Genomic DNA, 23058 nt, shown 5'->3' on the forward strand with positions numbered 1-23058 from the left:
TGAAAGTAAAAAGGCACCGGTGAGAAATGAACTCACGATCTCCTGTTTACTAGACAGGCGCTTTAACCAACTAAGCCACGGCTTTTTTTTTTTTTTTTTCTTTATTGCCGTGAAACACAAAACAAAATACACATGATAAAACACGTCAACTACACTTGAGCTAACGCGTACGCGGCTAAAATCTTTTCAGGTTCACCAACTCATCAAATAGACATTGCCATTGTGGTGGATCCTGCTGCATCCTGAAAGATTCGCGTATATACACCGCACTTTCAATGAAGTTTTCACGCGCAGATCGTGTATTTATATCTGCGTGACGCACCTGCATTCGTGTTTTCCACAAACTATGGAGGCCAAGAAGCATAATTAAATCATAAGGTGCATCATCGTTCTGCACTGGTAGAAATCTGATACCGTACGGAGTTAGGGGAAGTTCCTTTTTAATTGTCCTTTGGAGGACGTCCCATAGAAAAACAGCATCCCAACACTGTAAGAAGACGTGTTCAATTGTCTCCGGTTTTTTGCACAACAGGCAGTTCGTTGTCCATGGGACGAAGATACCTTTTTCATTCAGCCAGGTTTTAACAGGGAGCGTATTAGAGTGAAGTTTGAAAAGGAACGTTTTAGCAGATGGCCTCAAGGGCATCTTCTTGACTCTTTTCAAAACGTCCTGCCCTGGGCCTCCACAGTGTAATGCCCGGTAAAAAGGCACCGGCAGCATCACGTCAATGAGATCTTTATACAGTTTTTTTTTTTGGGAACATTGAAAAGGTAATCAAAAGAAAACCGCACTTCCAGCAACTTGCACGAAAAAACAACCTCGCGCAGGTAGCCAGTCACAGTACCAGGCATGCTTTCACATGACACTATCCATTCAGGGAGCAACCTCTGCAATCGCACTTGCATCACAGTTCTTAGAAAGATATCTTTTTGATCACGCAGGAATATAAATCGCGAAACCACTTGACGCAAGAACAAATGGACAAGGCCAAGCCCGCCCCTTTTAACAGAAATAAACAAATTCGTCCGGGCGGTTTTTTCCCATGTGGATGCCCAAATAAAAACAGCAAAAACGCGGTGCATTTTCTGAATTGAGGTTCGTGAGACACACAACGCATTCATGAGGTACCACAGCCTCGAAATAAGAAAAACATTGCAAATAGAAGCGCGCGAAAACATTGAGAGTTGCCTTCCTTGCCACGCATCCGCTTTTTCTTTCGCTCTGGATGTTTCTTCCATCCAGTGCACGTTGGGATCTCGATAACAATCTAAAGGCACTCCTAGATATCGCGTTGGGAGAGCAGACCATCGCAGCTTACAGAAGAAATCAGGTGTAACGTCCCAATCACCGTGCCAAAACCCAGAGCTTTTCTCCCAATTGATCTTACATCCGGTTTGATCACAAAATGTTTGAACGACACCCGTGACTTCACAGATGCTCTTTCTGGTTGCACAAAAGACTGCAATGTCATCAGCGTATGCTAGCATTTTCACGTGTGCTGATTGCAGCTTGAATCCTAAAATGCGATCGCTATCAATGATAGCCAAGCAAAGTGGCTCTAAGTACAGTGCAAAAAGCAGGGGTGAGAGCGGGCAGCCCTGCCTTACTGATGACCGTACTGCAATGCTGTCAGTCAGTTCACCATTCACTATAATACGGGTCGTGCAGTTCGCATAAGCCATTTTAAACCCCTCCACTATGACTTCACCAAGGTTAGAATGCTCTAAAATGGAAAAAAGAATTTCGTGAGAAACACGGTCAAAGGCTTTCGCCAAATCTAATTGCATCATGGCTATCTGACCCCCGAGTGCATCAACGCATTCTAATACGGTTCTTGCGACATGTATATTCGTGGCAATGGATCGACCCTTGATGCCGCACGTTTGATGAGGCCCAACCAAAGTTTTTATTGCGCTTTGCAGTCTTTTTGCTAAAACCTTCATGTGCACCTTATAGTCAACATTGGTGAGGCTTATCGGTCGATATGACCCCACCAACTGTCGTTTCTCCGGATCATCTGTCTTGGGTATTAGAACAATGTGCGATGTAGAGAAAGACAATGGAACAGTATTACGTTCATAAGCTTCAGTGATTACATCGAGCATAAACTGAGCCACATACTGCTGAAAGGTTTTAAAGAAGGCAGCGCTTAGACCATCCGGCCCAGGGGCCTTCCCAGGTGTCAGGTCATCTATTGCAGATTCTATCTCCTGCAACGTTACCGGTGTTTCTAGGCGCGCTTTACTTTCGTCATCCAGTGCAGGCATCAGTCTTAGAAAATCTTTTCGAAAGCCACCTACAGTCTCAAGCTTAGCGCTAAGCAGTTCTTCGAAGTGCTCTGTTACCGCACGCTGAATATCTTTAGCATCTTCAGTGATATGGCCGGCATATCTTATACTCCTTATTTCTTTCTGGCAGGCGTATCTTTTCTCGTCTGCTAGCGCTCGTTTTGTCGGTACTTCTCCAGCCCAAAGTTTTTCAGCCCTTGCACGTATAACAGCCGCTGTGTATCTTTCACTGTCGATTGTTTCCAACTCACTTTTTATCTCTCGTATTTTACTGGAGAAATGCCCTGGCACTGAACTTTCCATGCTCAAAAGAAACTGGAGTCGTTCATTCAGTTCCCTTTCTTTTTCTTTCTCTTTATGCCGCACCTTACTGCTCTTTTCTATAGATTTCAATTTGACCCACTCTTTGAAGCTGTCCCATTCCGCTGCAAAACTTACTGGTCGCATAGCAAGACGATTTTCAAACTCGGTCTTAACTTCCATAAGGAACTCTTCATCGGCGAGAAGCTTGGCATTCAGTTTCCATAGGTGCCAGTTAAAGCGCGATATCTTTCCTTTCCTACCAAACACTGCACTCACGAGACAATGATCACTGAAAGACACAGGCTTGACCTCATATGCAGTACATAGGGAAACAAGATCAACCGAGGCATACACCCTGTCCAATATAGCATGGCTATCTCGCTGAAAGTGCGTGAACTCTGGCTGGTTTCCAGTGGAGAACACACTGCCAACATCCTGAAGGCCATACTCATGCACAAGTGCATTCAACAGGTCGGAGCTTCTGTCTGTTCGAGGTTTACACTTCGCCGCTCGGTCCACAGCTGAGCACACACAGTTGTAGTCACCAAGTACAAGCAAGATTTTGTCAGTCTTCAGCCACAATTCAATAGACTCAAAAAACGATTCACGTTCGCATTTTGAATTGGGAGCATACACACACACAACACGCCAGCATAAATTACAGTAGGTAAAATCAGTAACCAAAAGCCGACCACTTGGACAGGCAAAAACGGACTCTACGCTTACTCTCAGCGTGTTACGTATAAATAAAAGGCATCCACCCGATACACCAACAGAATGGCATACACACACATAAAAGTTTGCTTGAAAAGAAGCCACCATACGGTCAGTGCTTTCTTGGCTCTCAATCTTTGACTCTTGCACAGCTGCTATATCTATGTCATTATCCAAAAGGAGGCGACTGAGCTGGCATTGTCGCCTTCTCGCTCCCAGCCCTCTGACATTCAAAGTAGCTACGTGTAACGGCGAATTAAGCTTAAGAGTCATGAATTAGAAAGAGACGCCCGTACCAGCATGGTGCCTACCTTCATGGTTGCGTGGCCTCCGCTTCTGAAGAACAGCGGCGTATGTGTGCATGTAATGTCCTCCCAGCAGAACATCGGGCTGCATTCAAACGAAGTCCAAGCACCGTCTGTCATTTTTGCTCACACACGCCCCTCTTGGTTGCAGAATGTTCCTGACGCTGGTCGGTAGGCAGCCGACCCACAAATCGTTCAGGACACCACAAAACTACGGAGGCGGTTTCCCCGCCTGCCGCGTGTCGGCCGAGAAGTTCGGCTTCGGTCGCAAAGTTGCTCTTCGGATGCCCGCAGTTTTCGGAGGCGGCTCACCACAAACACCGCCTGGCAGCTGAGTCTCCTCGACGCTCTCCTCGTGCGGACGTTTCGCGGCAATTAAGGCTGCTGTCTCCGGCCCAACCTCCATGGCATCAGTACAGGAAGGCTCAGTACTGAGATGGTCCTCAGCAACAGAAAATTTGATTACGTCTTCTGACGCTTCCTTTGACGCGCTTTCATGGTCCTGGGATGAAACGTTCAAGACATGCAGAGTTTCATTCTGTTCATTAGAGACCGCCACCTTATTCTTCTTTAAAACCGTCATTGAAGGCGCGTCCTGTTTCGTTGACTGACCTCTAATGTCAGCAGCCTCCTCCGCATCCGCCTCGTCCATAATTAACTCGGACGAGTCTTCGCTGGTCCCAGGTCCGGCAATGCTAGCGTAGGTTCGTGCACACTGGCTGTCTTCATGCCCGAACCGTCGACAGGTTCCGCAGCGAGGAACCCGGCACTCTTTGCGGATGTGACCCGTACTCCGGCAGCGTAGGCACAACGGGGGTCTGCCTGGCACAATCACTAGCGCCAGCTCGCCGCTAACATTCAACTGATGCGGCAGGTCGTCGAGCTTCAAGCCAGCTTTCAGCTTCAGCGTGACGAGTCTAGTGGTGGAGCCCTTTTCTAGCATACCTTTAACACGCCAGCGCTCCCGGGAAACCTCCGACACCTTTCCGTACGGCGCAAATGCAGCGCGAACATCCTCGTCTGGCACGTTGTGTAGCAGCCAGTGGAGTTTCAGCCGCACGTCCTGGTTCGCCGGGTCAATCACCAAGCAGCGACCGTTTTTTACACACAGCTCACCTACACTTACAATCTTGTTCACCGCTTCAGTATCTTTGAGGGTGACGGCCCAGACGTGGCTCATCCGATACGCCCCCATTGCGATAACGTCGGGGATTAGCGAGTGTTGCGCCAAAGCATCCCGGAAATCTTCCACCCGGTACGGGCGGGCCCTGATATCGGCATGCAAAAAAACAGTATTCAAAACAAACCGACCTGTTGGCAGTGCAGGCAAAACAACCTGGTAAGTATTGTCCTGTTCAGCAGTCCTGTTACCGCGGCCTGACATGGCCGCTGAAGCCGCTCCTGAGGAGCCCTGCATCCTGCGTCCGTTCACTGGCGTGGCCGGAAGCAGAATCCAACTCCAACTAAGCCACGGCGCCGACTGGAACAATTAGAAACAACGAGTTTCTACGAGCAGTCAAGGCTATGAATGCAGTTAACGAACGATGGGGTAGGAAAGAAAAATGAAAGTAAAAAGGCACCGGTGAGATTCGAACTCACGATCTCCTGTTTACTAGACAGGCGCTTTAACCAACTAAGCCACGGCGCCGACTGGAACAATTAGAAACAACGAGTTTCTACGAGCAGTCAAGGCTATGAATGCAGTTAACGAACGATGGGGTAGGAAAGAAAAATGAAAGTAAAAAGGCACCGGTGAGATTCGAACTCACGATCTCCTGTTTACTAGACAGGCGCTTTAACCAACTAAGCCACGGCGCCGACTGGAACAATTAGAAACAACGAGTTTCTACGAGCAGTCAAGGCTATGAATGCAGTTAACGAACGATGGGGTAGGAAAGAAAAATGAAAGTAAAAAGGCACCGGTGAGATTCGAACTCACGATCTCCTGTTTACTAGACAGGCGCTTTAACCAACTAAGCCACGGCGCCGACTGGAACAATTAGAAACAACGAGTTTCTACGAGCAGTCAAGGCTATGAATGCAGTTAACGAACGATGGGGTAGGAAAGAAAAATGAAAGTAAAAAGGCACCGGTGAGATTCGAACTCACGATCTCCCGTTTACTAGACAGGCGCTTTAACCAACTAAGCCACGGCGCCGACTGGAACAATTAGAAACAACGAGTTTCTACGAGCAGTCAAGGCTATGAATGCAGTTAACGAACGATGGGATAGGAAAGAAAAATGAAAGTAAAAAGGCACCGGTGAGATTCGAACTCACGATCTCCTATTTACTAGACAGGCGCTTTAACCAACTAAGCCACGGCGGCTTTTTTTTTTCTTTATTTCCTGACCGAGGACGTTTAGAAAAAAGACACATGTGACATCAATAACATGACAAAATAAAAGATCAAGCATTGACTTAAAGCTTCAGCCTTCCTTAGCTGAAGTTGTCGGATTAAAAATCCCTCATATGTGACAACCCTTCAAAACTAACTAACCATTCTGGCTCTAGTTTTAAAGCTTTCTGTTCGTCCACATATGCCCGTATGCTCTCTCTAAAGAGCTGTCTCGCTGAACGTGCATCGACGTCACCGTGCTCTACAGCCATTCTGCTTTTCCATATGCTGTGGAGAGCCAGTAGCATCAAAAGATCCAAGGGTGTATCATTGTTCGCTTCTACTGGCAAGAATCGGATACCATGTGGGCTTATGGGTAGTTCTTTTTCTGCCGAAGTCCCTGCCGAAGTCAGGCAATAAAGAAAAAAAAAACGTTGGTTAAAGCGCCTGTCTAGTAAACAGGAGATCGTGAGTTCGAATCTCACCGGTGCCTTTTTACTTTCATTTAACCAATGTTTAACTAATGTCGACTATAAATTTTTTATGAAAATACTAGCTAAAAGACTGCAAACAGTTATTAAAGATATTGTTGGAGACCACCAAACATGCGGTATTAAAGACTGGTCCATTTTTACGAACATTCACATCGCGAGGGCCATTCTTGAATGTTGCGATGCTGGTGGACTTGGAGTAGCAATGCTCCAAATAGTTCTTGAAAAGGCTTTTGATAGAGTGCCCCACGACTTGCTTTTGTGTATATTAGACTATGTCAAGGTCGGATGCGTCATCAGAGAAGGAGTGGCTATGGCTTACAGTGCTTGTACAACTAGGCTAATTGTGAACAAATCTGTCGGTGACAGTATTGCTGTCCAACGCTCAGTTCGTCAAGGTTGCCCCCTTTCACCTCTTCTCTTTTGTATCTATCTTGAACCTTTATGTTTAAGCATTATCAAGCATGAGAAAATGCGGGACTTCAAGGTGCATCAAGCAGAAGTGAAGCTTTTGGCTTATGCCGATGATGTCGCAATGTTTTGTGTAGACTACGAAAGCATCGTAGAAGTTGTGAAAACTGTAAAAGATTTTTGCGCTGTAAGCGGCAGTGCTGTTAACTGGGGCAAGTGCCTGGGCTTCTGGCACGGTGACTGGCAAGCGACCCCAGGCATTTTTGCTAACATGAAATTTGTTACCAACCCTGTCAGCTACCTTGGTGCCCCTCTTGAATCGCATCGTGACAGTGACCCATACTGCAAAAACCAAGTCGGTAAATTGAAAGATAGAGTGGAGAAATGGAATGGATGGCAGTGGTCGGTGTTTGCTAAGGCCACGATCTGCAATTTGTTTTTAGTGACAAAAGTTTGGTATGTGCTTCAAGTGTTATATTGTTCAAGAGCTAATGTCCAAAAGATGCATCGTATCTTTGCCGTCTTTGTCTGGGTGTCTTCGCGGGAACGGACAAGTCGGACAAATCTCTTCCGCCGGGTGAAGGACGGCGGGCTTGGTTTGGCACATCTGTTTCTGCGCCAGTTAGTCAATCGTTTCATGTTTTTGAGGAATGTGAAAAATTCATTTCTTCGTACGGTCTGTCAGTTACGCCTGGGTCAAGCTCTCCCGGGAATTGTCGTTTCTTCTGACCGCATGTCAGGAGTTGTCCACGGGTATCTAAGGGAAGTGGTCTTGGCGTACAGGTTCTTGATGGTGCGGTTTACTTTAGACTATTTGTGGAGTGTAAACCGGAAAAAACTGTATAATGACGTGTGCGATGTGGTGCTTCCAGAACCGTTGTACAGAGCTGTGTACTCGTCCACAGGGGGCAAAAATGTTCTTAAAAGAGTGAAGAGGATGATGGTGCCGGCAGGGGTGAAAACGTTCTTTTTTAAGCTGCACACTTGAACATTGGAGGTAAAGAAATGGAAGGAACAGAAAGGGCTTTTTGTACCCTGGGGTGTCCACTGCATAATATGCAGGAAAGAGGAGACGATTGAACACGTGTTTCTCGAATGCTGGGATGCCGTATTTTTATGGGACGTGCTCCAGAGGACGCTTAAAAAAGAACTACCCATAAGCCCACATGGTATCCGATTCTTGCCAGTAGAAGCGAACAATGATACACCGTTGGATCTTTTGATGCTACTGGCTCTCCACAGCATATGGAAAAGCAGAATGGCTGTAGAGCACGGTGACGTCGATGCACGTTCAGCGAGACAGCTCTTTAGAGAGAGCATACGGGCATATGTGGACGAACAGAAAGCTTTAAAACTAGAGCCAGAATGGTTAGTTAGTTTTGAAGGGTTGTCACATATGAGGGATTTTTAATCCGACAACTTCAGCTAAGGAAGGCTGAAGCTTTGTGTCAATGCTTGATCTTTTATTTTGTCATGTTATTGATGTCACATGTGTCTTTTTTCTGTACGTCCTCGGTCAGGAAATAAAGAAAAAAAAAGCCGCCGTGGCTTAGTTGGTTAAAGCGCCTGTCTAGTAAACAGGAGATCGTGAGTTCGAATCTCACCGGTGCCTTTTTACTTTCATTTTTCTTTCCTACCCCATCGTTCGTTAACTGCATTCATCGCGTCGACTGCTCGTAAAAACTCGTTGTTTCTAGTTGTTCCAGTCGGCGCCGTGGCTTAGTTGGTTAAAGCGCCTGTCTAGTAAACAGGAGATCGTGAGTTCGAATCTCACCGGTGCCTTTTTACTTTCATTTTTCTTTCCTACCCCATCGTTCGTTAACTGCATTCATCGCCTTGACTGCTCGTAGAAACTCGTTGTTTCTAATTGTTCCAGTCGGCGCCGTGGCTTAGTTGGTTAAAGCGCCTGTCTAATAAACAGGAGATCGTGAGTTCGAATCTCACCGGTGCCTTTTTACTTTCATTTTTCTTTCCTACCCCATCGTTCGTTAACTGCATTCATCGCCTCGACTGCTCGTAAAAACTCGTTGTTTCTAGTTGTTCCAGTCGGCGCCGTGGCTTAGTTGGTTAAAGCGCCTGTCTAGTAAACAGGAGATCGTGAGTTCGAATCTCACCGGTGCCTTTTTACTTTCATTTTTCTTTCCTACCCCATCGTTCGTTAACTGCATTCATCGCCTTGACTGCTCGTAGAAACTCGTTGTTTCTAATTGTTCCAGTCGGCGCCGTGGCTTAGTTGGTTAAAGCGCCTGTCTAGTAAACAGGAGATCGTGAGTTCGAATCTCACCGGTGCCTTTTTACTTTCATTTTTCTTTCCTACCCCATCGTTCATTAACTGCATTCATCGCCTCGACTGCTCGTAAAAACTCGTTGTTTCTAGTTGTTCCAGTCGGCGCCGTGGCTTAGTTGGTTAAAGCGCCTGTCTAATAAACAGGAGATCGCGAGTTCGAATTTCACCAGTGCCTTTTTACTTTCATTTTTCTTTCCTACCCCATCGTTCGTTAACTGCATTCATGGCCTTGACTGCTCGTAAAAACTCGTTGTTTGTAATTGTTCCAGTCGGCGCCGTGGCTTAGTTGGTTAAAGCGCCTGTCTAGTAAACAGGAGATCGTGAGTTCGAATCTCACCGGTGCCTTTTTACTTTCATTTTTCTTTCCTACCCCATCGTTCGTTAACTGCATTCATCGCCTTGACTGCTCGTAGAAACTCGTTGTTTCTAATTGTTCCAGTCGGCGCCGTGGCTTAGTTGGTTAAAGCGCCTGTCTAGTAAACAGGAGATCGTGAGTTCGAATCTCACCGGTGCCTTTTTACTTTCATTTTTCTTTCCTACCCCATCGTTCGTTAACTGCATTCATCGCCTCGACTGCTCGTAAAAACTGGTTGTTTCTAGTTGTTCCAGTCGGCGCCGTGGCTTAGTTGGTGGGGATTCTACTTCCGGCCGCCGAGGCGAACGGACGTGCCATCATGTGCTCCGACGGAGCGGTAACAGCGGCCCAGCTGGGTCGCGGAAACAGGATTGCGGACTTACCGGACCAGGATTATCAAGTCATTTTGCCTCAACTGCCATCAGGTCGGAATGTTTTAAATACTGTTTTTCTGCATGCCGATGTGAGATGTCGGCCGTATCGCGTGGAAGACTTCCGCGATGCGTTGGATAGTCTGGATATGCTCCCCGAGGTGATTGCCTTGGGGGCGTACCAGATGAATCACGTCTGGGCGCTTACATTCAAGAGCGGAGACGGGATGAAGAAAATGTTGGCCCTGCGTGATTTCAAGGTGAAGGAACGACGATGCGTCATCATCGACCCAATGAACCAGGACGTAAGGCTGAAGTTGCACTGGCTTGTCTACGGTGTCCATGACGACGACGTGCGATCTGCCCTGGCACCTTTTGGGAAGGTAACGGACATTTCGAAAGAAAAGTGGCGTGTCAGTGGCGTTGCGGACAAAGCATCAACGACAAGAGTAATTGGGCTCAAGCTGAAATCCGGTGTTTCGGTGGATGACCTCCCGCACCAGCTCCGCGTAGCAGGCGAGTTGGCTCTGGTTGTAGTGCCGGGCAGAGCTCCGCTTTGTCTCCGGTGCCGGACTGCGGGGCACATTAGACGCGAGTGTCGTGTTCCTCGTTGCACCCGATGCAGGCGCTTTGGTCATCGGGAGGACATGTGCGTTAAAACTTACGCGAGTGTTACTGGACCACTGCAACAATAGGACGCTTCAGACCTCATTATGGATGAAGCCGACGCCGAGGAAGCAGCGAAAGGGAGGCTAGAAGTGTCCACGCGATGCCCTAACGCGTCTTCCGAAAATTCTGAAGGCTCCACGCAGGCCGCAAGCCGCGACACGAAAAGCCAGTCACTTGCTACACAAGTAAAGACGCCTTCGGAGGCTGCTGAGAAGTCCTCCGAGAGCACCTTGTCGGAGGGCCAGCCAGACGAACACACCCAGGACGGCATGCAGTCACCTGAAGTTACGAAGGCTGCGTCTAGTAGTGACCGAAGAGCAGCGTCAGCCGCAGGCAATGGAAGTCAGCGGGAGCCGATGGAATTAACTGTGAACTCAAAAAGAACGCACGGGGACAGCGTGGGAGCAGGAGACGGCCTTGACTACACTAACAACGAGGGACCGCCCCCCAAAGCCGTCATGCCACGGCGACCTAGCTTCAGACCGAAGCCAAACATCTCCCTCGACCGGAATACGGTCGGGACACCGCCCTCGTAGCAAAGAGCGATTGTGAAGTTTGTGCTCAAGGAACTGGACAAACCCTTCAAGGTGCTTCGACCGAGAAGCAAGGCCTCTTCGCAGTGGCTACGGGCTCAACCAAAAAAGCAAGTGCACATGCTCAACTGCTTCCCAGACTGCCGTGGTAAGCGCTGTGCGGTCCTTTTGTTTTTCAATTAAATGGCAGTAAACCTCCAGTCTGCGTTACGTATAGCCACCTTAAACGTTCGCGGAATGACAGCGAGGCGGCGGCAATATCAAGTTAGTCGGCTATTTCTTGAAAACGAATTGGACTTGGTCGCTATACAAGAAACGAAGGTAGAAAGTGAAGAACAAACGGACCGCATGGTGCAACCATTCAGAGATAGGTACAATGTATGTGTGTGTCATGCTGTTGGCAATTCGGCAGGATGTGTTATTTTTATTCGCAACAGTCTGGGCATTGTCGAGGAGGCAGTCACAGTGTGCCCTTCTGGACGCCTGATTGTTGTTGACTTTTCCTTCTCTAATTTGAAATGGCGTATGATATGCGTCTATGCACCTAATAAGGAAGAGGAGCGTAGGTTGTTCTTCGAGCAGCTCGAACAGCATTTGAAGGGTGAAAGATGTGTTGTTATGGTGGGTGACTTCAATTGTGTATGTATGCCTGAAGATCGCGTAAAACTTCAGCCTGTGAAGGACCCCAGCGCACACTTATTAAGGACGTTAACCACAGAGTATCATCTAGAAGATGTTGGTTGGCTTCTGTCACCTAATGGACAATGCCAGTACACCCATTTCCAAAGAGAAAGCCATGCGAGGCTAGATCGTGCATACATTTCCCTAGAACTCGCGCCTCTGTGCCGAAGTTATGAAGTTAAGCACGTGTCTTTTACAGATCACAGCCTAGTAGTTTTTTGCATAGGAGCAAAGGAAAATAAATCTAAATTTAACTGGGAGCTTTGGAAATTTAATTCTAAACTTTTGGATGATGAGAGCTATGTGAACGAAGTAAAGGAAATGTTCAACGCACTGTTTGCGACGAAATCAGGGGACTGGATGAGTGAGTGGGAAAGTTTTAAGAACAATATAAAAATGAAAGCAATAGAAAGAGCAACCATTTTACGACATGTCAGTAAAGAGAACGAGCAAGATCTGCACCGTCAACTCAACTTGTTGCTGAACCTAGATAGCGGGACGCCTGGATTGTGGTCGAAGCAGATTAAAGAAGTTAAGAATAAACTTGAGCTTATCGATGAAGAAAGATATAGGGGAGCTATTGTGCGAGCACGAGCAGAGCGATTATGGGTTGGCGAGACACCGAACAAGCGCTCACTCGGAGACGAGAAAAGATACGCGGAAAAAAACAAAATTAAAAAGATACTTCACCATAACGAAGTTGCAACAGAATGCGAGGTTATCAAAGAAGCGTTTGCAGAGTACTATAGTGAGCTACTTGGGCGGGCTAAGCAAAGGAAAGAACAATTCGAAAGTCAGTTTTTGCAGACCATGCCCAGGCTTGAGGATGAAGTTAAAGCCAGGCTTGAGCAACCAATCAGTGTACTTGAAATTGAGCAGGCTATAGAAGAAATAAGCGCTGGAAAATCACCCGGTCCTGACGGATTAGGGGCTGCTTTTTACAAGAAATTCAAATCAGAAGCCAGCAGGGCATTGTACTGCGTAATAAAGGAAGCATACCATGTTAAACAAATGCCGCCATCTTTCAAAGCGTCACATATTGTCTTAATTCCTAAATCAGATGACGCAGTCAAACTTCTATCGGTGGAGTCCTATCGGCCTATAAGCCTCACAAATGTGGATTATAAATTGTTTATGAAAGTGTTGGCAAGGAGGGTGCAAGGGGTCATTAAACAGTTGGTAGGTCCACACCAAACGTGCGGCATTAAGGGCCGCACTATCTGTACGAATGTACACACAGCAAGATGCGTTTTAGAGTGTTGCGATGCAGACGGAAGACATGTAGCAATGATGCAGCTTGACTTGTCAAAAGCATTTGACAACGTTTCACATGACGTCCTTTTCACCATTTTAGAGCATGTAAATATCGGAAGCGTTATCGTAGATGGAGTCAAAATGGCATACGCTGGGTGCTCTACCCGTATTATTGTAAATAAAAGTCTTACTGACGCAATAGCCGTGCGATCGTCAGTGAGGCAAGGATGTCCATTGTCCCCTCTTCTATTTGCCTTGTATCTAGAGCCCTTTTGTTTAAGCCTGATTAATAATGAAAGAATCCGTGGATTCAAGCTACAAGCATCTGAAGTGAAAGTACTTGCGTACGCGGATGATATAGCCATTTTCTGTGTGAACCGACAAAGCGTAAGTGAGGCAGTCGAGGTTGCTGGCGGTTTTTGCACCGCAACTGGCTGTGAGATTAACTGGGAAAAATCGGCTGGCTTTTGGCATGGTAACTGGTACGAAAGACCGGAAACGTTTGCAAACATGCGATGGACATCGTTGCCTACGAAGTATCTAAGTATGCCACTTGATAGCTATCAAGATAGCGAACAGTACTGGCGTCAAGAGACAGAAAGGGTCAGGGAAAAGGCGCAAGGCTGGCAAGGCCGTAATTTGTCCATGTTTGCCCGCGCGACTGTCTGCAATCTTTTTTTGATATCCAAGGTGTGGTTCGTACTCCAATTTTTGTTCATGAAACGCACAAATCTGCAAAAAATTCACAGAGTGTTCGCGGTTTTCATTTGGGGGGCAAGTTGGGAACGTACTAGTAGGACGAATTTGTTTCATTCTGTTTGTAATGGTGGATTAGGCCTGTCTCACCTGTTTTTAAGACAAATTGTGTCGCGATTTATTTTTCTGCGGGACCAGAAAGACTACTTTTTGCGCACAGTAATGCAAGTGCACTTAGGCAATGCCTTACCTGAATTTATTGTTTCATCATGCAATGACGGTGGACGCGCAGTAACTGGGTTTTGGCGAGAAGTTGTACTTGCAGTACAAATCTTAAAGGCTCGATTTTCCCTTGAGTACTTAAGTTCAGTGCAAAGGAAAAAACTGTACAGAGACCTACTGGATACAATGTTGCCAACACCCAGGTACCGAACAATATACTGTGGAAGCCCAGGAAATGATGTTTTAAAGAGAGTTAAAAAGATGAATATTAAGCCCAGCATTAAAACCTTCTTCTTTAAACTTCATACAGGCACGCTCCCAGTTAAGACTTGGTTAGAGGAAAAGGGAATATTCGTTCCATGGACAACTAACTGTATATTATGCAAGAAACCAGAAACAATAGATCATGTATTTATTGATTGCTGGGATCCAGTCTTCTACTGGGACATCTTGCAAAGGACTCTAAAGAAAGACCTACCAATAACACCGTACGGAATCCGTTTTCTACCAATTGAAAACGATGGAGACATTCCTTATGATCTAATCATGGTTCTGGGGCTCCACAGCATATGGCGAACAAGGATGGCTGTTAGGCACGCCGATGTAAACGTCCGTCCAGTCAAGGAGAATTTCATTGAAAGCATTTTGTACTTACGAGATGTTTACCGTACATTGCCAGAACCTCCAGACTGGATTGGCGTCCTAGATGAACTTGTTCATTTTAAGAAGTTTTAAGCATTCACGCTGACCACGGCATGGTCACCGTGTTTTATCTGTATATATTTGCAGTGTATTTGTCAAAGCAGGCAATAAAAAAAAAAAAAAAAAAAAAGCCGTGGCTTAGTTGGTTAAAGCGCCTGTCAAGTAAACAGGAGATCGTGAGTTCGAATCTCACCGGTGCCTTTTTACTTTCATTTTTCTTTCCTACCCCATCGTTCGTTAACTGCATTCATCGCCTTGACTGCTCGTAGAAACTCGTTGTTTCTAATTGTTCCAGTCGGCGCCGTGGCTTAGTTGGTTAAAGCGCCTGTCTAGTAAACAGGAGATCGTGAGTTCAAATCTCACCGGTGCCTTTTTACTTTCATTTTTCTTTCCTACCCCATCGTTCGTTAACTGCATTCATCGCCTTGACTGCTCGTAGAAACTCGTTGTTTGTAATTGTTCCAGTCGGCGCCGTGGCTTAGTTGGTTAAAGCGCCTGTCTAGTAAACAGGAGATCGTGAGTTCGAATCTCACCGGTGCCTTTTTACTTTCATTTTTCTTTCCTACCCCATCGTTCGTTAACTGCATTCATCACCTTGACTGCTCGTAGAAACTCGTTGTTTGTAATTGTTCCAGTCGGCGCCGTGGCTTAGTTGGTTAAAGCGCCTGTCTAGTAAACAGGAGATCGTGAGTTCGAATCTCACCGGTGCCTTTTTACTTTCATTTTTCTTTCCTACCCCATCGTTCGTTAACTGCATTCATCGCCTTGACTGCTCGTAGAAACTCGTTGTTTGTAATTGTTCCAGTCGGCGCCGTGGCTTAGTTGGTTAAAGCGCCTGTCTAGTAAACAGGAGATCGTGAGTTCGAATCTCACCGGTGCCTTTTTACTTTCATTTTTCTTTCCTACCCCATCGTTCGTTAACTGCATTCATCGCCTTGACTGCTCGTAGAAACTCGTTGTTTGTAATTGTTCCAGTCGGCGCCGTGGCTTATTTGGTTAAAGCGCCTGTCTAGTAAACAGGAGATCGTGAGTTCGAATCTCACCGGTGCCTTTTTACTTTCATTTTTCTTTCCTACCCCATCGTTCGCTAACTGCATTCATCGCCTTGACTGCTCGTAGAAAGTCGTTGTTTCTAATTGTTCCAGTCGGCGCCGTGGCTTAGTTGGTTAAAGCGCCTGTCTAGTAAACAGGAGATCGTGAGTTCGAATCTCACCGGTGCCTTTTTACTTTCATTTTTCTTTCCTACCCCATCGCTCGTTAACTGCATTCATCGCCTTGACTGCTCGTAGAAAGTCGTTGTTTCTAATTGTTCCAGTCGGCGCCGTGGCTTAGTTGGGGGATTCTGCTTCCGGCCACGCCAGTGAACGGACGCAGGATGCAGGGCTCCTCAGGAGCGGCTTCAGCGGCCATGTCAGGCCGCGGTAACAGGACTGCTGAAAAGGACAACACTTACCAGGTCGTTTTGCCTGCATTTCCGACAGGTCGGTTTGTTTTGAATACCGTTTTTTTGCACGCCGATATCAGGGCCCGCCCGTACCGGGTGGAAGATTTCCGGGATGCTTTAGCACAACACTCGCTAATCCCCGATGTTATCGCTATGGGGGCGTATCGGATGAGCCACGTCTGGGCCGTCACTCTCAAGGATACTGAAGCCGTCAACAAGATTGTCAGTGTAGGTGAGCTGTCTGTGAAAAACGGTCGCTGCTTGGTGATTGACCCGGCGAACCAGGACGTGCGACTCAAGCTTCACTGGCTACTTCACAACGTGCCAGATGAAGATGTTCGTGCTGCATTTGCGCCGTACGGAAAGGTGTCAGACGTTTCCCGGGAGCGCTGGCGTGTTAAAGGTATGCTGGAAAAGGGCTCTACAACCAGACTCGTCACGCTGAAGCTGAAAGCTGGCATGAAGCTCGACGACCTGCCGCATCAGCTCAATGTTAGCGGTGAGCTCGCGCTCTTCATTGTGCCAGGCAGACCCCCGTTGTGCCTACGCTGCCGGAGTACGGGTCACATCCGCAAAGAGTGCCGGGTTCCTCGCTGCGGAACCTGCCGACGGTTCGGGCATGAAGACAACCAGTGTGCACGAACCTACGCTAGCATTGCCGGACCTGGGACCAGCGAAGACTCGTCCGAGTTAATTATGGACGAGGCGGATGCGGAGGAGGCTGCTGACATTAGAGGTCAGTCAACGAAACAGGACGCGCCTTCCATGACGGTTTTAACAAAGGGTAAGGTGATGGTCTCAAATGAAAAGAATGAACCTCGGCATGTCTTGAACGTTCCATCCCAGGACCATGAAAGCGAGTCAAAGGAAGGGTCAGAAGACTTAACCAAATTTTCTGACGCTGAGGATCATCTCAGTACTGAGCCTTCCTGTACTGATGCCATGGAGGTTGGGCCGGAGACAGCAGCCTTAATTGCCGCGAAACGTCCGCATGAGGAAAGCGTCGAGGAGACTCAGCTGCCAGGCGGTGTTTGTGGTGAGCCGCCGCCGAAAACTTCTGGCATCCGAAGAGCCACGTTAAGACCGAAGCCGAACTTCTCGGCTGACACGCGGCAGGCGGGGAAACCGCCTCCGTAGTTTTTGTGGAGACCTGAACGATTTGTGGGTCGGCTGCCTACCGACCAGCGTCACGAACCTTCTACAACCAAGTGGTGCGTGTGTTAGCAAAAATGAAACAATGGGCTTGGACTTCGTTTGAATGCATCCCGACATTCTGCTGGCAGGACATTACATGCATGCATACGCCGCTGTTTGTCAGAAGCGGAGGCCACGCAATTATGAAGGTAGGCACCATGCCGGTACTGGCGTCTCTCTCTAGTACATGACTCTCAAGCTTAATTCGCCGTTACACGTAGCTACTTTGAATGTTAGAGGACTGGGAGCGAGAAGGCGACAATGCCAGCTCAGTCGCCTCCTTGTGGATAATGATATAGATATAGCAGCTGTGCAAGAGTCAAAGATTGAGAGCCAAGAAAGCACTGACCGTATGGTGGCTTCTTTTCAAACAAACTTTTATGTGTGTGTATGCCATTCTGTTGGTGTATCGGGTGGGTGCCTTTTATTTATACGTAACACGCTGGGAGTAAGCGTAGAGTCCGTTTTTGCCTGTCCAAGTGGTCGGCTTTTGGTTACCGATTTTACCTACTCTAATTTATGCTGGCGTGTTGTGTGTGTGTATGCTCCCAATTCAGGGCGTGAGCGTGAATTGTTTTTTCAGTCTATTGAGTTGTGGTTGAAGGTCGACAAAATCTTGCTTGTACTTGGTGACTACAACTGTGTGTGCGCAGCTGTGGACCGAGCGGCCAAGTGTAAACCTCGAAGAGACAGGAGCTCCGAGCTGTTGAATGCACTTGTACATGAGTATAGCCTTGATGATGTTGGTAGTGTGTTCTCCACTGGAAACCAGCCAGAGTTCACGCACTTTCAGCGAGATAGCCATGCCAGATTGGACAGGGTGTATGCCTCGGTAGATCTTGTTTCCCTATGTGCTGCATATGATGTCAAACCTGTGTCTTTCAGCGATCATTGTCTCGTGAGTGCAGTGTTTGGTCGCAAAGGAAAGAAATCGCGATTTAACTGGTACCTATGGAAACTGAATGCCAAACTTCTTGCCGATGAAGAGTTCCTTACTGAAGTTAAGACAGAGTTTGAAAATCGTCTTGCTATGCGACCAGTAAGTTTTGCAGTGGAATGGGACAGCTTCAAAGAGTGGGTCAAATTGAAAGCAATAGAAAAGAGTAGTAAGCTGCGATACAAAGAGAAAGAAAAAGAAAAAGAACTGAATGAACAACTTGCTCTTTTTTTGAGCATGGAAAGTACTGTGCCAGGGCATTTCGCCAGTAAAATACGAGAGCTTAAAAGTGAGCTGGAAACAATCGACAGCGAAAGATACACAGCGGCTGTCATACGTGCAAGGGCTGAAAAACTTTGGGCTGGAGAAGTGCCGACAAAACGAGCCCTAGCAGACGAGAAAAGATACGCCTGCCAGAAAGAAATTAGGAGTATAAGGTATGGCGGCCATATCACAGAAGATGCTAAAGATATTCAGCATGCGGTAGCAGAGCACTTCGAAGAACTGCTTAGCGCTAAGCTTGAGACTGTAGGCGGCTTTCAAACAGACTTTCTAAGACTGATGCCTGCACTGGATGACGAAAGTAAAGCGCGCCTAGAAACACCGATAACGTTGCAGGAGATAGAATCTGCAATAGATGACCTGACACCTGGGAAGGCCCCTGGGCCGGATGGTCTAAGCGCTGCCTTCTTTAAAACTTTTCTGCAGTATGCGGCTCAGTTTATGCTCGATGTAATCACTGAAGCTTATGAACGTAATACTGTTCCATTGTCTTTCGCTACATCGCACATTGTGCTAATACCTAAGACAGATGATCCGGAAAAACGACTGTTGGTGGGGTCATATCGACCGATTAGCCTCACCAATGTTGACTACAAGGTGTATATGAAGGTTTTAGCAAAAAGACTGCAAAGCGTAATAAAAAAACTGGTTGGATCTCATCAAACGTGCGGCATCAAGGGTCGATCCATTGCCACGAATATACATGTCGCAAGAACCGTACTAGAATGTGTTGATGCACTCGGTGGTCAGATAGCCATGATGCAGTTAGATTTGGCGAAAGCCTTTGACCGTGTTTCTCACGAAATTCTTTTTTCCATTTTGGAGCATTCTAACCTTGGAAAAGTCATAGTGGAGGGTGTTAAAATGGCTTACGCGAACTGCACGACCCGTATTATAGTGAATGGTGAACTGACTGACAGCATCGCAGTACGTTCATCGGTAAGGCAGGGCTGCCCACTCTCACCCCTGCTTTTTGCACTGTATTTAGAGCCACTTTGCTTGGCTATCATTGATAGCGATCGCATTTTAGGGTTCAAGCTGCAATCAGCACACGTGAAAATGCTGGCATATGCTGATGACATAGCAGTGTTTTGTGCAACTAGAAAGAGCATCTGTGAAGTTACGGGTGTCGTCCAAACATTTTGTGATCAAACCGGATGTAAGATCAATTGGGAGAAAAGCTCTGGGTTTTGGCACGGTGATTGGGACGTGACACCTGATTTCTTCTGTAAGCTGCGATGGTCTGCTCTCCCAACGCGATATCTAGGCGTGCCTTTAGATTGTTATCGAGATGCCAACATGCACTGGATGGAAGAAACATCCAGAGCGAAAGAAAAAGCGGATGCGTGGCAAGGAAGGCAAGTCTCAATGTTTTCGCGCGCTTCCATTTGCAATGTTTTTCTTATTTCAAGGCTGTGGTACCTCATGAATGTGTTGTGTGTCTCACGAACCTCAATTCAGAAAATGCACCGCATTTTTGCTGTTTTTATTTGGGCATCCACATGGGAAAAAACCGCCCGGACGAACTCGTTTATTTCTGTTAAAAGGGGCGGGCTTGGCCTTGCTCATTTGTTCTTGCGACAAGTGGTTTCGCGATTTATATTCATGCGTGATCAAAAAGATACCTTTCTAAGAACTGTGATGCAAGTGCGATTGCAGAGGCTGCTCCCTGAATGGATTGTGTCATGTGAAAGCATGCCTGGTACTGTGACTGGCTACCTGCGCGAAGTTGTTTTTTCGTGCAAGTTGCTGGAAGTGCGGTTTTCTTTTGATTACCTTTTCAATGTTCCCAGAAAAAAACTGTATAAAGATCTCATTGACGTGATGCTGCCGGTGCCTTTTTACAGGGAAATACACTGTGGAGGCCCATGGCAGGATGTTTTGAAAAGAGTAAAGAAGATGCCCGTGAGGCCATCTGCTAAAACGTTCCTTTTCAAACTTCACTCTAATACGCTCCCTGTTAAAACCTGGCTGAATGAAAAAGGTATCTTCGTCCCATGGACAACGAATTGCCTGTTGTGCAAAAAACCGGAGACAATTGAACACGTCTTCTTACAGTGTTGGGATGCTGTTTTTCTGTGGGACGTCCTCCAAAGGACAATTAAAAAGGAACTTCCCCTAATTCCGTACGGAATCAGATTCCTACCAGTGCAGAACGATGATGCACCTTATGATTTAATTATGCTTCTTGGTCTCCATAGTTTGTGGAAAACACGAATGCAGGTGCGTCACGCAGATATAAATACACGATCTGCGCGTGAAAACTTCATTGAAAGTGCGGTGTATATACGCGAAACTTTCAGGATGCAGCAGGATCCACCACATTGGCAATGTCTATTTGATGAGTTGGTGAACCTGAAAAGATTTTAGCCGCGTACGCGTTAGCTCAAGTGTAGTTGACGTGTTTTATCATGTGTATTTTTGTTTTCTGTTTCACGGCAATAAAGAAAAAAAAAAAAAAAAAGCCGTGGCTTAGTTGGTTAAAGCGCCTGTCTAGTAAACAGGAGATCGTGAGTTCGAATCTCACCGGTGCCTTTTTACTTTCATTTTTCTTTCCTACCCCATCGTTCGTTAACTGCATTCATCGCCTTGACTGCTCGTAGAAACTCGTTGTTTGTAATTGTTCCAGTCGGCGCCGTGGCTTAGTGGATTCCACTTCCGGCCACCACTGTGAACGGACGTGTTATCATGAGCTCCGTCGGAGCGGTGTTAGCGGCTCAGCCGAGCCGCGGAAACAGGTTTGCTGCTGAAGATAACGACACAGGCTACGAAGTTATGCTGCCCCACCTCCCAACAGGTCGTATTGTTTTTAATACCGTATTTTTGCACGGCGACGTTCGAGCGCGGCCGTATAGGGTCGAGGACTACAGGGATGCCCTTGCCCGTTTGGAATTGCTTCCCGAGGTTGTGGCCTTGGGAGCATTCCAAATGAATCATGTGTGGGCAGTCACGTTTAAGAACACGGAAGCCGTTAAGAAAGTTCTTGCTGCCGGGAGCATGACTGTGAAGGAGCACCGGTGTCTTGTGGTTGACCCCAACAAGCAAGAGGTTCGCATTAAAGTGCACTGGGTCCTTCACAACGTGACTGATGAAGAAGTGCGTGCGGCCTTCCTTCCGTACGGCGAGGTGACCGAGTGTTCGAAGGAGCGCTGGCGTGTGCACGGCGTCACAGAAAAAGGGTCAACGACCCGTGTACTAAGCCTGAAGCTGAAATCCAACGTGACAGTTGAAGACATACCTCATCAACTGCGAATAGCCGGTGAACCTGCACTTTTGGTTGTAGCTGGGAGGCCTCCGCTCTGCCTCCGCTGCCAAGGGAAAGGCCACATTCGCCGCGACTGTCGGGTACCTCGGTGCTCGCGCTGTCGCCGGTTTGGTCACGACGAAAGCGAGTGTGTACCTACGTACGCAAGCAAGACCGGACCAGGAAGGAACGCCGATGTGACTGAACACGTTATGGACGAGGTGGAGGCTGAGGAAGCATCAAGGGCAGCTGGAGGCAAAACAGCAACCGTCGAGAAGGGCACGCAGCCTTCAAGTGTTGGGCCTAGCGCCACAAGTCCGGCCGAGGCACCTCCAGTACCACAACGCGTCTCGGAGGAAAAGACGAGCCAAGAAAAGCAGCCGCCTACTCTCAGAGCCCCTGCTAGAACACTTGACGAACCGCACGTCGAACACCCCCATAATGAGGTCTCATTGGAGGAAGCTGCTGTCACGGCCACAAAACGCGCTTACCTCGAAACTGTGAAAGATGACCGACAAATTGATGGAGCACCCGCGGAGGAGCCGCCCACCAAGGCGGTAATGACGCGACGGTCTCCCTACAGGCCAAGACCAAATATTCCACCAGACATACGACCTGTGGTAGAGGCGCCTGAATAGCGCTTCTACAGCTGTAATGTGCTGCCGTCGCTTTCCGGATCAGCGTGCCATGGTGGAGACGATTACCATGGAAGGGAACTGTGAGCTTGACCGTCAAACTTTGGCCATGGACTGTGAAAGTGCGTGTGATCGTTGCGAGGCGGTGCACTTTGTGGAGCTCCAGCACACGGAATCCCCTTCAGCGCCACGGTACCCTGAGGTGAGCACTGCGCGAGCAGTGGGTGCCTTTAAAAATGAACAAAAGGTTCAACTGCCACTACGCGTAGCCACACTGAACGTGCGTGGACTGGCGGCGAGGAAGCGCCAGTGTCAGGTCAACCGCCTCTTTTTAGAAAATGAATTGGATGTAATCGCATTACAAGAAACTAAGATTGAGAGCGAGGAGCACAAAGATCGCATGGTTGAAATTTTTCGGTCCCGATACAATGTCTGCGTATGTCACGCGGTTGGAAAGTCCGGAGGTTGCGCGTTATTTTTGAGAAATAATCTTGGAATTGGGAATGAAACCATTGTCACATCCGAAGAGGGTCGATTACTGGTTGTCGATTTCACTCTTTCTGGATGCTCATGGAGAGTGATTTGTGTGTATGCCCCTAACAACTACAAGGAACGTGTTAGTTTTTTTTGAAAAGGTCGAAGTGTTTTTGAACTGCGAGAGAAGCGTCGTTTTGATGGGTGATTTTAACTGTGTCTGCATGC

At 47.4% G+C, this 23058-nt stretch overlaps 1 protein-coding gene, 19 non-coding genes and 1 pseudogene across 20 annotated transcripts; 16 read left to right on the plus strand and 5 right to left on the minus strand.

Moving 5' to 3' along the window:
• Positions 1-5185: 5185 nt before the first annotated feature.
• TRNAT-AGU (transfer RNA threonine (anticodon AGU)) lies at positions 5186-5259 on the minus strand. The gene has a single exon. It is a non-coding gene; the product is annotated as a tRNA-Thr (tRNA).
• A 96-nt stretch (positions 5260-5355) lies between these two features.
• Positions 5356-5429, minus strand: TRNAT-AGU (transfer RNA threonine (anticodon AGU)). Its single transcript has one exon. It is a non-coding gene; the product is annotated as a tRNA-Thr (tRNA).
• A 96-nt stretch (positions 5430-5525) lies between these two features.
• Positions 5526-5599, minus strand: TRNAT-AGU (transfer RNA threonine (anticodon AGU)). The gene has a single exon. It is a non-coding gene; the product is annotated as a tRNA-Thr (tRNA).
• Positions 5600-5695: 96 nt separating this feature from the next.
• TRNAT-AGU (transfer RNA threonine (anticodon AGU)) lies at positions 5696-5769 on the minus strand. The gene has a single exon. It is a non-coding gene; the product is annotated as a tRNA-Thr (tRNA).
• Positions 5770-5865: 96 nt separating this feature from the next.
• Positions 5866-5939, minus strand: TRNAT-AGU (transfer RNA threonine (anticodon AGU)). Its single transcript has one exon. It is a non-coding gene; the product is annotated as a tRNA-Thr (tRNA).
• A 2449-nt stretch (positions 5940-8388) lies between these two features.
• Positions 8389-8462, plus strand: TRNAT-AGU (transfer RNA threonine (anticodon AGU)). Its single transcript has one exon. It is a non-coding gene; the product is annotated as a tRNA-Thr (tRNA).
• Positions 8463-8558: 96 nt separating this feature from the next.
• TRNAT-AGU (transfer RNA threonine (anticodon AGU)) lies at positions 8559-8632 on the plus strand. Its single transcript has one exon. It is a non-coding gene; the product is annotated as a tRNA-Thr (tRNA).
• A 96-nt stretch (positions 8633-8728) lies between these two features.
• TRNAI-AAU (transfer RNA isoleucine (anticodon AAU)) lies at positions 8729-8802 on the plus strand. Its single transcript has one exon. It is a non-coding gene; the product is annotated as a tRNA-Ile (tRNA).
• A 96-nt stretch (positions 8803-8898) lies between these two features.
• TRNAT-AGU (transfer RNA threonine (anticodon AGU)) lies at positions 8899-8972 on the plus strand. Its single transcript has one exon. It is a non-coding gene; the product is annotated as a tRNA-Thr (tRNA).
• A 96-nt stretch (positions 8973-9068) lies between these two features.
• On the plus strand, positions 9069-9142 carry TRNAT-AGU (transfer RNA threonine (anticodon AGU)). The gene has a single exon. It is a non-coding gene; the product is annotated as a tRNA-Thr (tRNA).
• Positions 9143-9238: 96 nt separating this feature from the next.
• On the plus strand, positions 9239-9312 carry TRNAI-AAU (transfer RNA isoleucine (anticodon AAU)). The gene has a single exon. It is a non-coding gene; the product is annotated as a tRNA-Ile (tRNA).
• Positions 9313-9408: 96 nt separating this feature from the next.
• TRNAT-AGU (transfer RNA threonine (anticodon AGU)) lies at positions 9409-9482 on the plus strand. Its single transcript has one exon. It is a non-coding gene; the product is annotated as a tRNA-Thr (tRNA).
• Positions 9483-9578: 96 nt separating this feature from the next.
• Positions 9579-9652, plus strand: TRNAT-AGU (transfer RNA threonine (anticodon AGU)). The gene has a single exon. It is a non-coding gene; the product is annotated as a tRNA-Thr (tRNA).
• A 159-nt stretch (positions 9653-9811) lies between these two features.
• Positions 9812-11068, plus strand: LOC146192402 (uncharacterized; annotated as a pseudogene).
• A 3849-nt stretch (positions 11069-14917) lies between these two features.
• On the plus strand, positions 14918-14991 carry TRNAT-AGU (transfer RNA threonine (anticodon AGU)). The gene has a single exon. It is a non-coding gene; the product is annotated as a tRNA-Thr (tRNA).
• Positions 14992-15087: 96 nt separating this feature from the next.
• On the plus strand, positions 15088-15161 carry TRNAT-AGU (transfer RNA threonine (anticodon AGU)). Its single transcript has one exon. It is a non-coding gene; the product is annotated as a tRNA-Thr (tRNA).
• A 96-nt stretch (positions 15162-15257) lies between these two features.
• TRNAT-AGU (transfer RNA threonine (anticodon AGU)) lies at positions 15258-15331 on the plus strand. The gene has a single exon. It is a non-coding gene; the product is annotated as a tRNA-Thr (tRNA).
• A 96-nt stretch (positions 15332-15427) lies between these two features.
• TRNAT-AGU (transfer RNA threonine (anticodon AGU)) lies at positions 15428-15501 on the plus strand. The gene has a single exon. It is a non-coding gene; the product is annotated as a tRNA-Thr (tRNA).
• A 96-nt stretch (positions 15502-15597) lies between these two features.
• TRNAT-AGU (transfer RNA threonine (anticodon AGU)) lies at positions 15598-15671 on the plus strand. Its single transcript has one exon. It is a non-coding gene; the product is annotated as a tRNA-Thr (tRNA).
• A 96-nt stretch (positions 15672-15767) lies between these two features.
• Positions 15768-15841, plus strand: TRNAT-AGU (transfer RNA threonine (anticodon AGU)). Its single transcript has one exon. It is a non-coding gene; the product is annotated as a tRNA-Thr (tRNA).
• Positions 15842-16217: 376 nt separating this feature from the next.
• LOC146192409 (uncharacterized) lies at positions 16218-22400 on the plus strand. Its single transcript, XM_084600459.1, has 2 exons — positions 16218-16737; positions 21905-22400. The coding sequence occupies exons 1-2, from the start codon at positions 16218-16220 to the stop codon at positions 22357-22359; spliced, it is 975 nt and encodes a 324-aa protein (XP_084456585.1). The 3' UTR covers positions 22360-22400.
• Positions 22401-23058: the final 658 nt, after the last annotated feature.

The sequence above is a fragment of the Amblyomma maculatum genome, chromosome 4, assembly GCF_055883805.1.
Source record: "Amblyomma maculatum isolate TAMU_Amacu chromosome 4, ASM5588380v1, whole genome shotgun sequence".
Lineage (NCBI taxonomy): Eukaryota > Metazoa > Arthropoda > Arachnida > Ixodida > Ixodidae > Amblyomma > Amblyomma maculatum.

Excerpts from the sequence above, each read along its gene's own strand:
- LOC146192409 (XM_084600459.1), top strand. The coding sequence starts at position 16,218 with ATGGGGGCGTATCGGATGAGCCACGTCTGGGCCGTCACTCTCAAGGAT. Across the intron at positions 16,738-21,904 it reads CATTGCCGGACCTGGGACCA|GAAGGAACGCCGATGTGACT; the intron begins GCGAAGACTCGT and ends AGACCGGACCAG.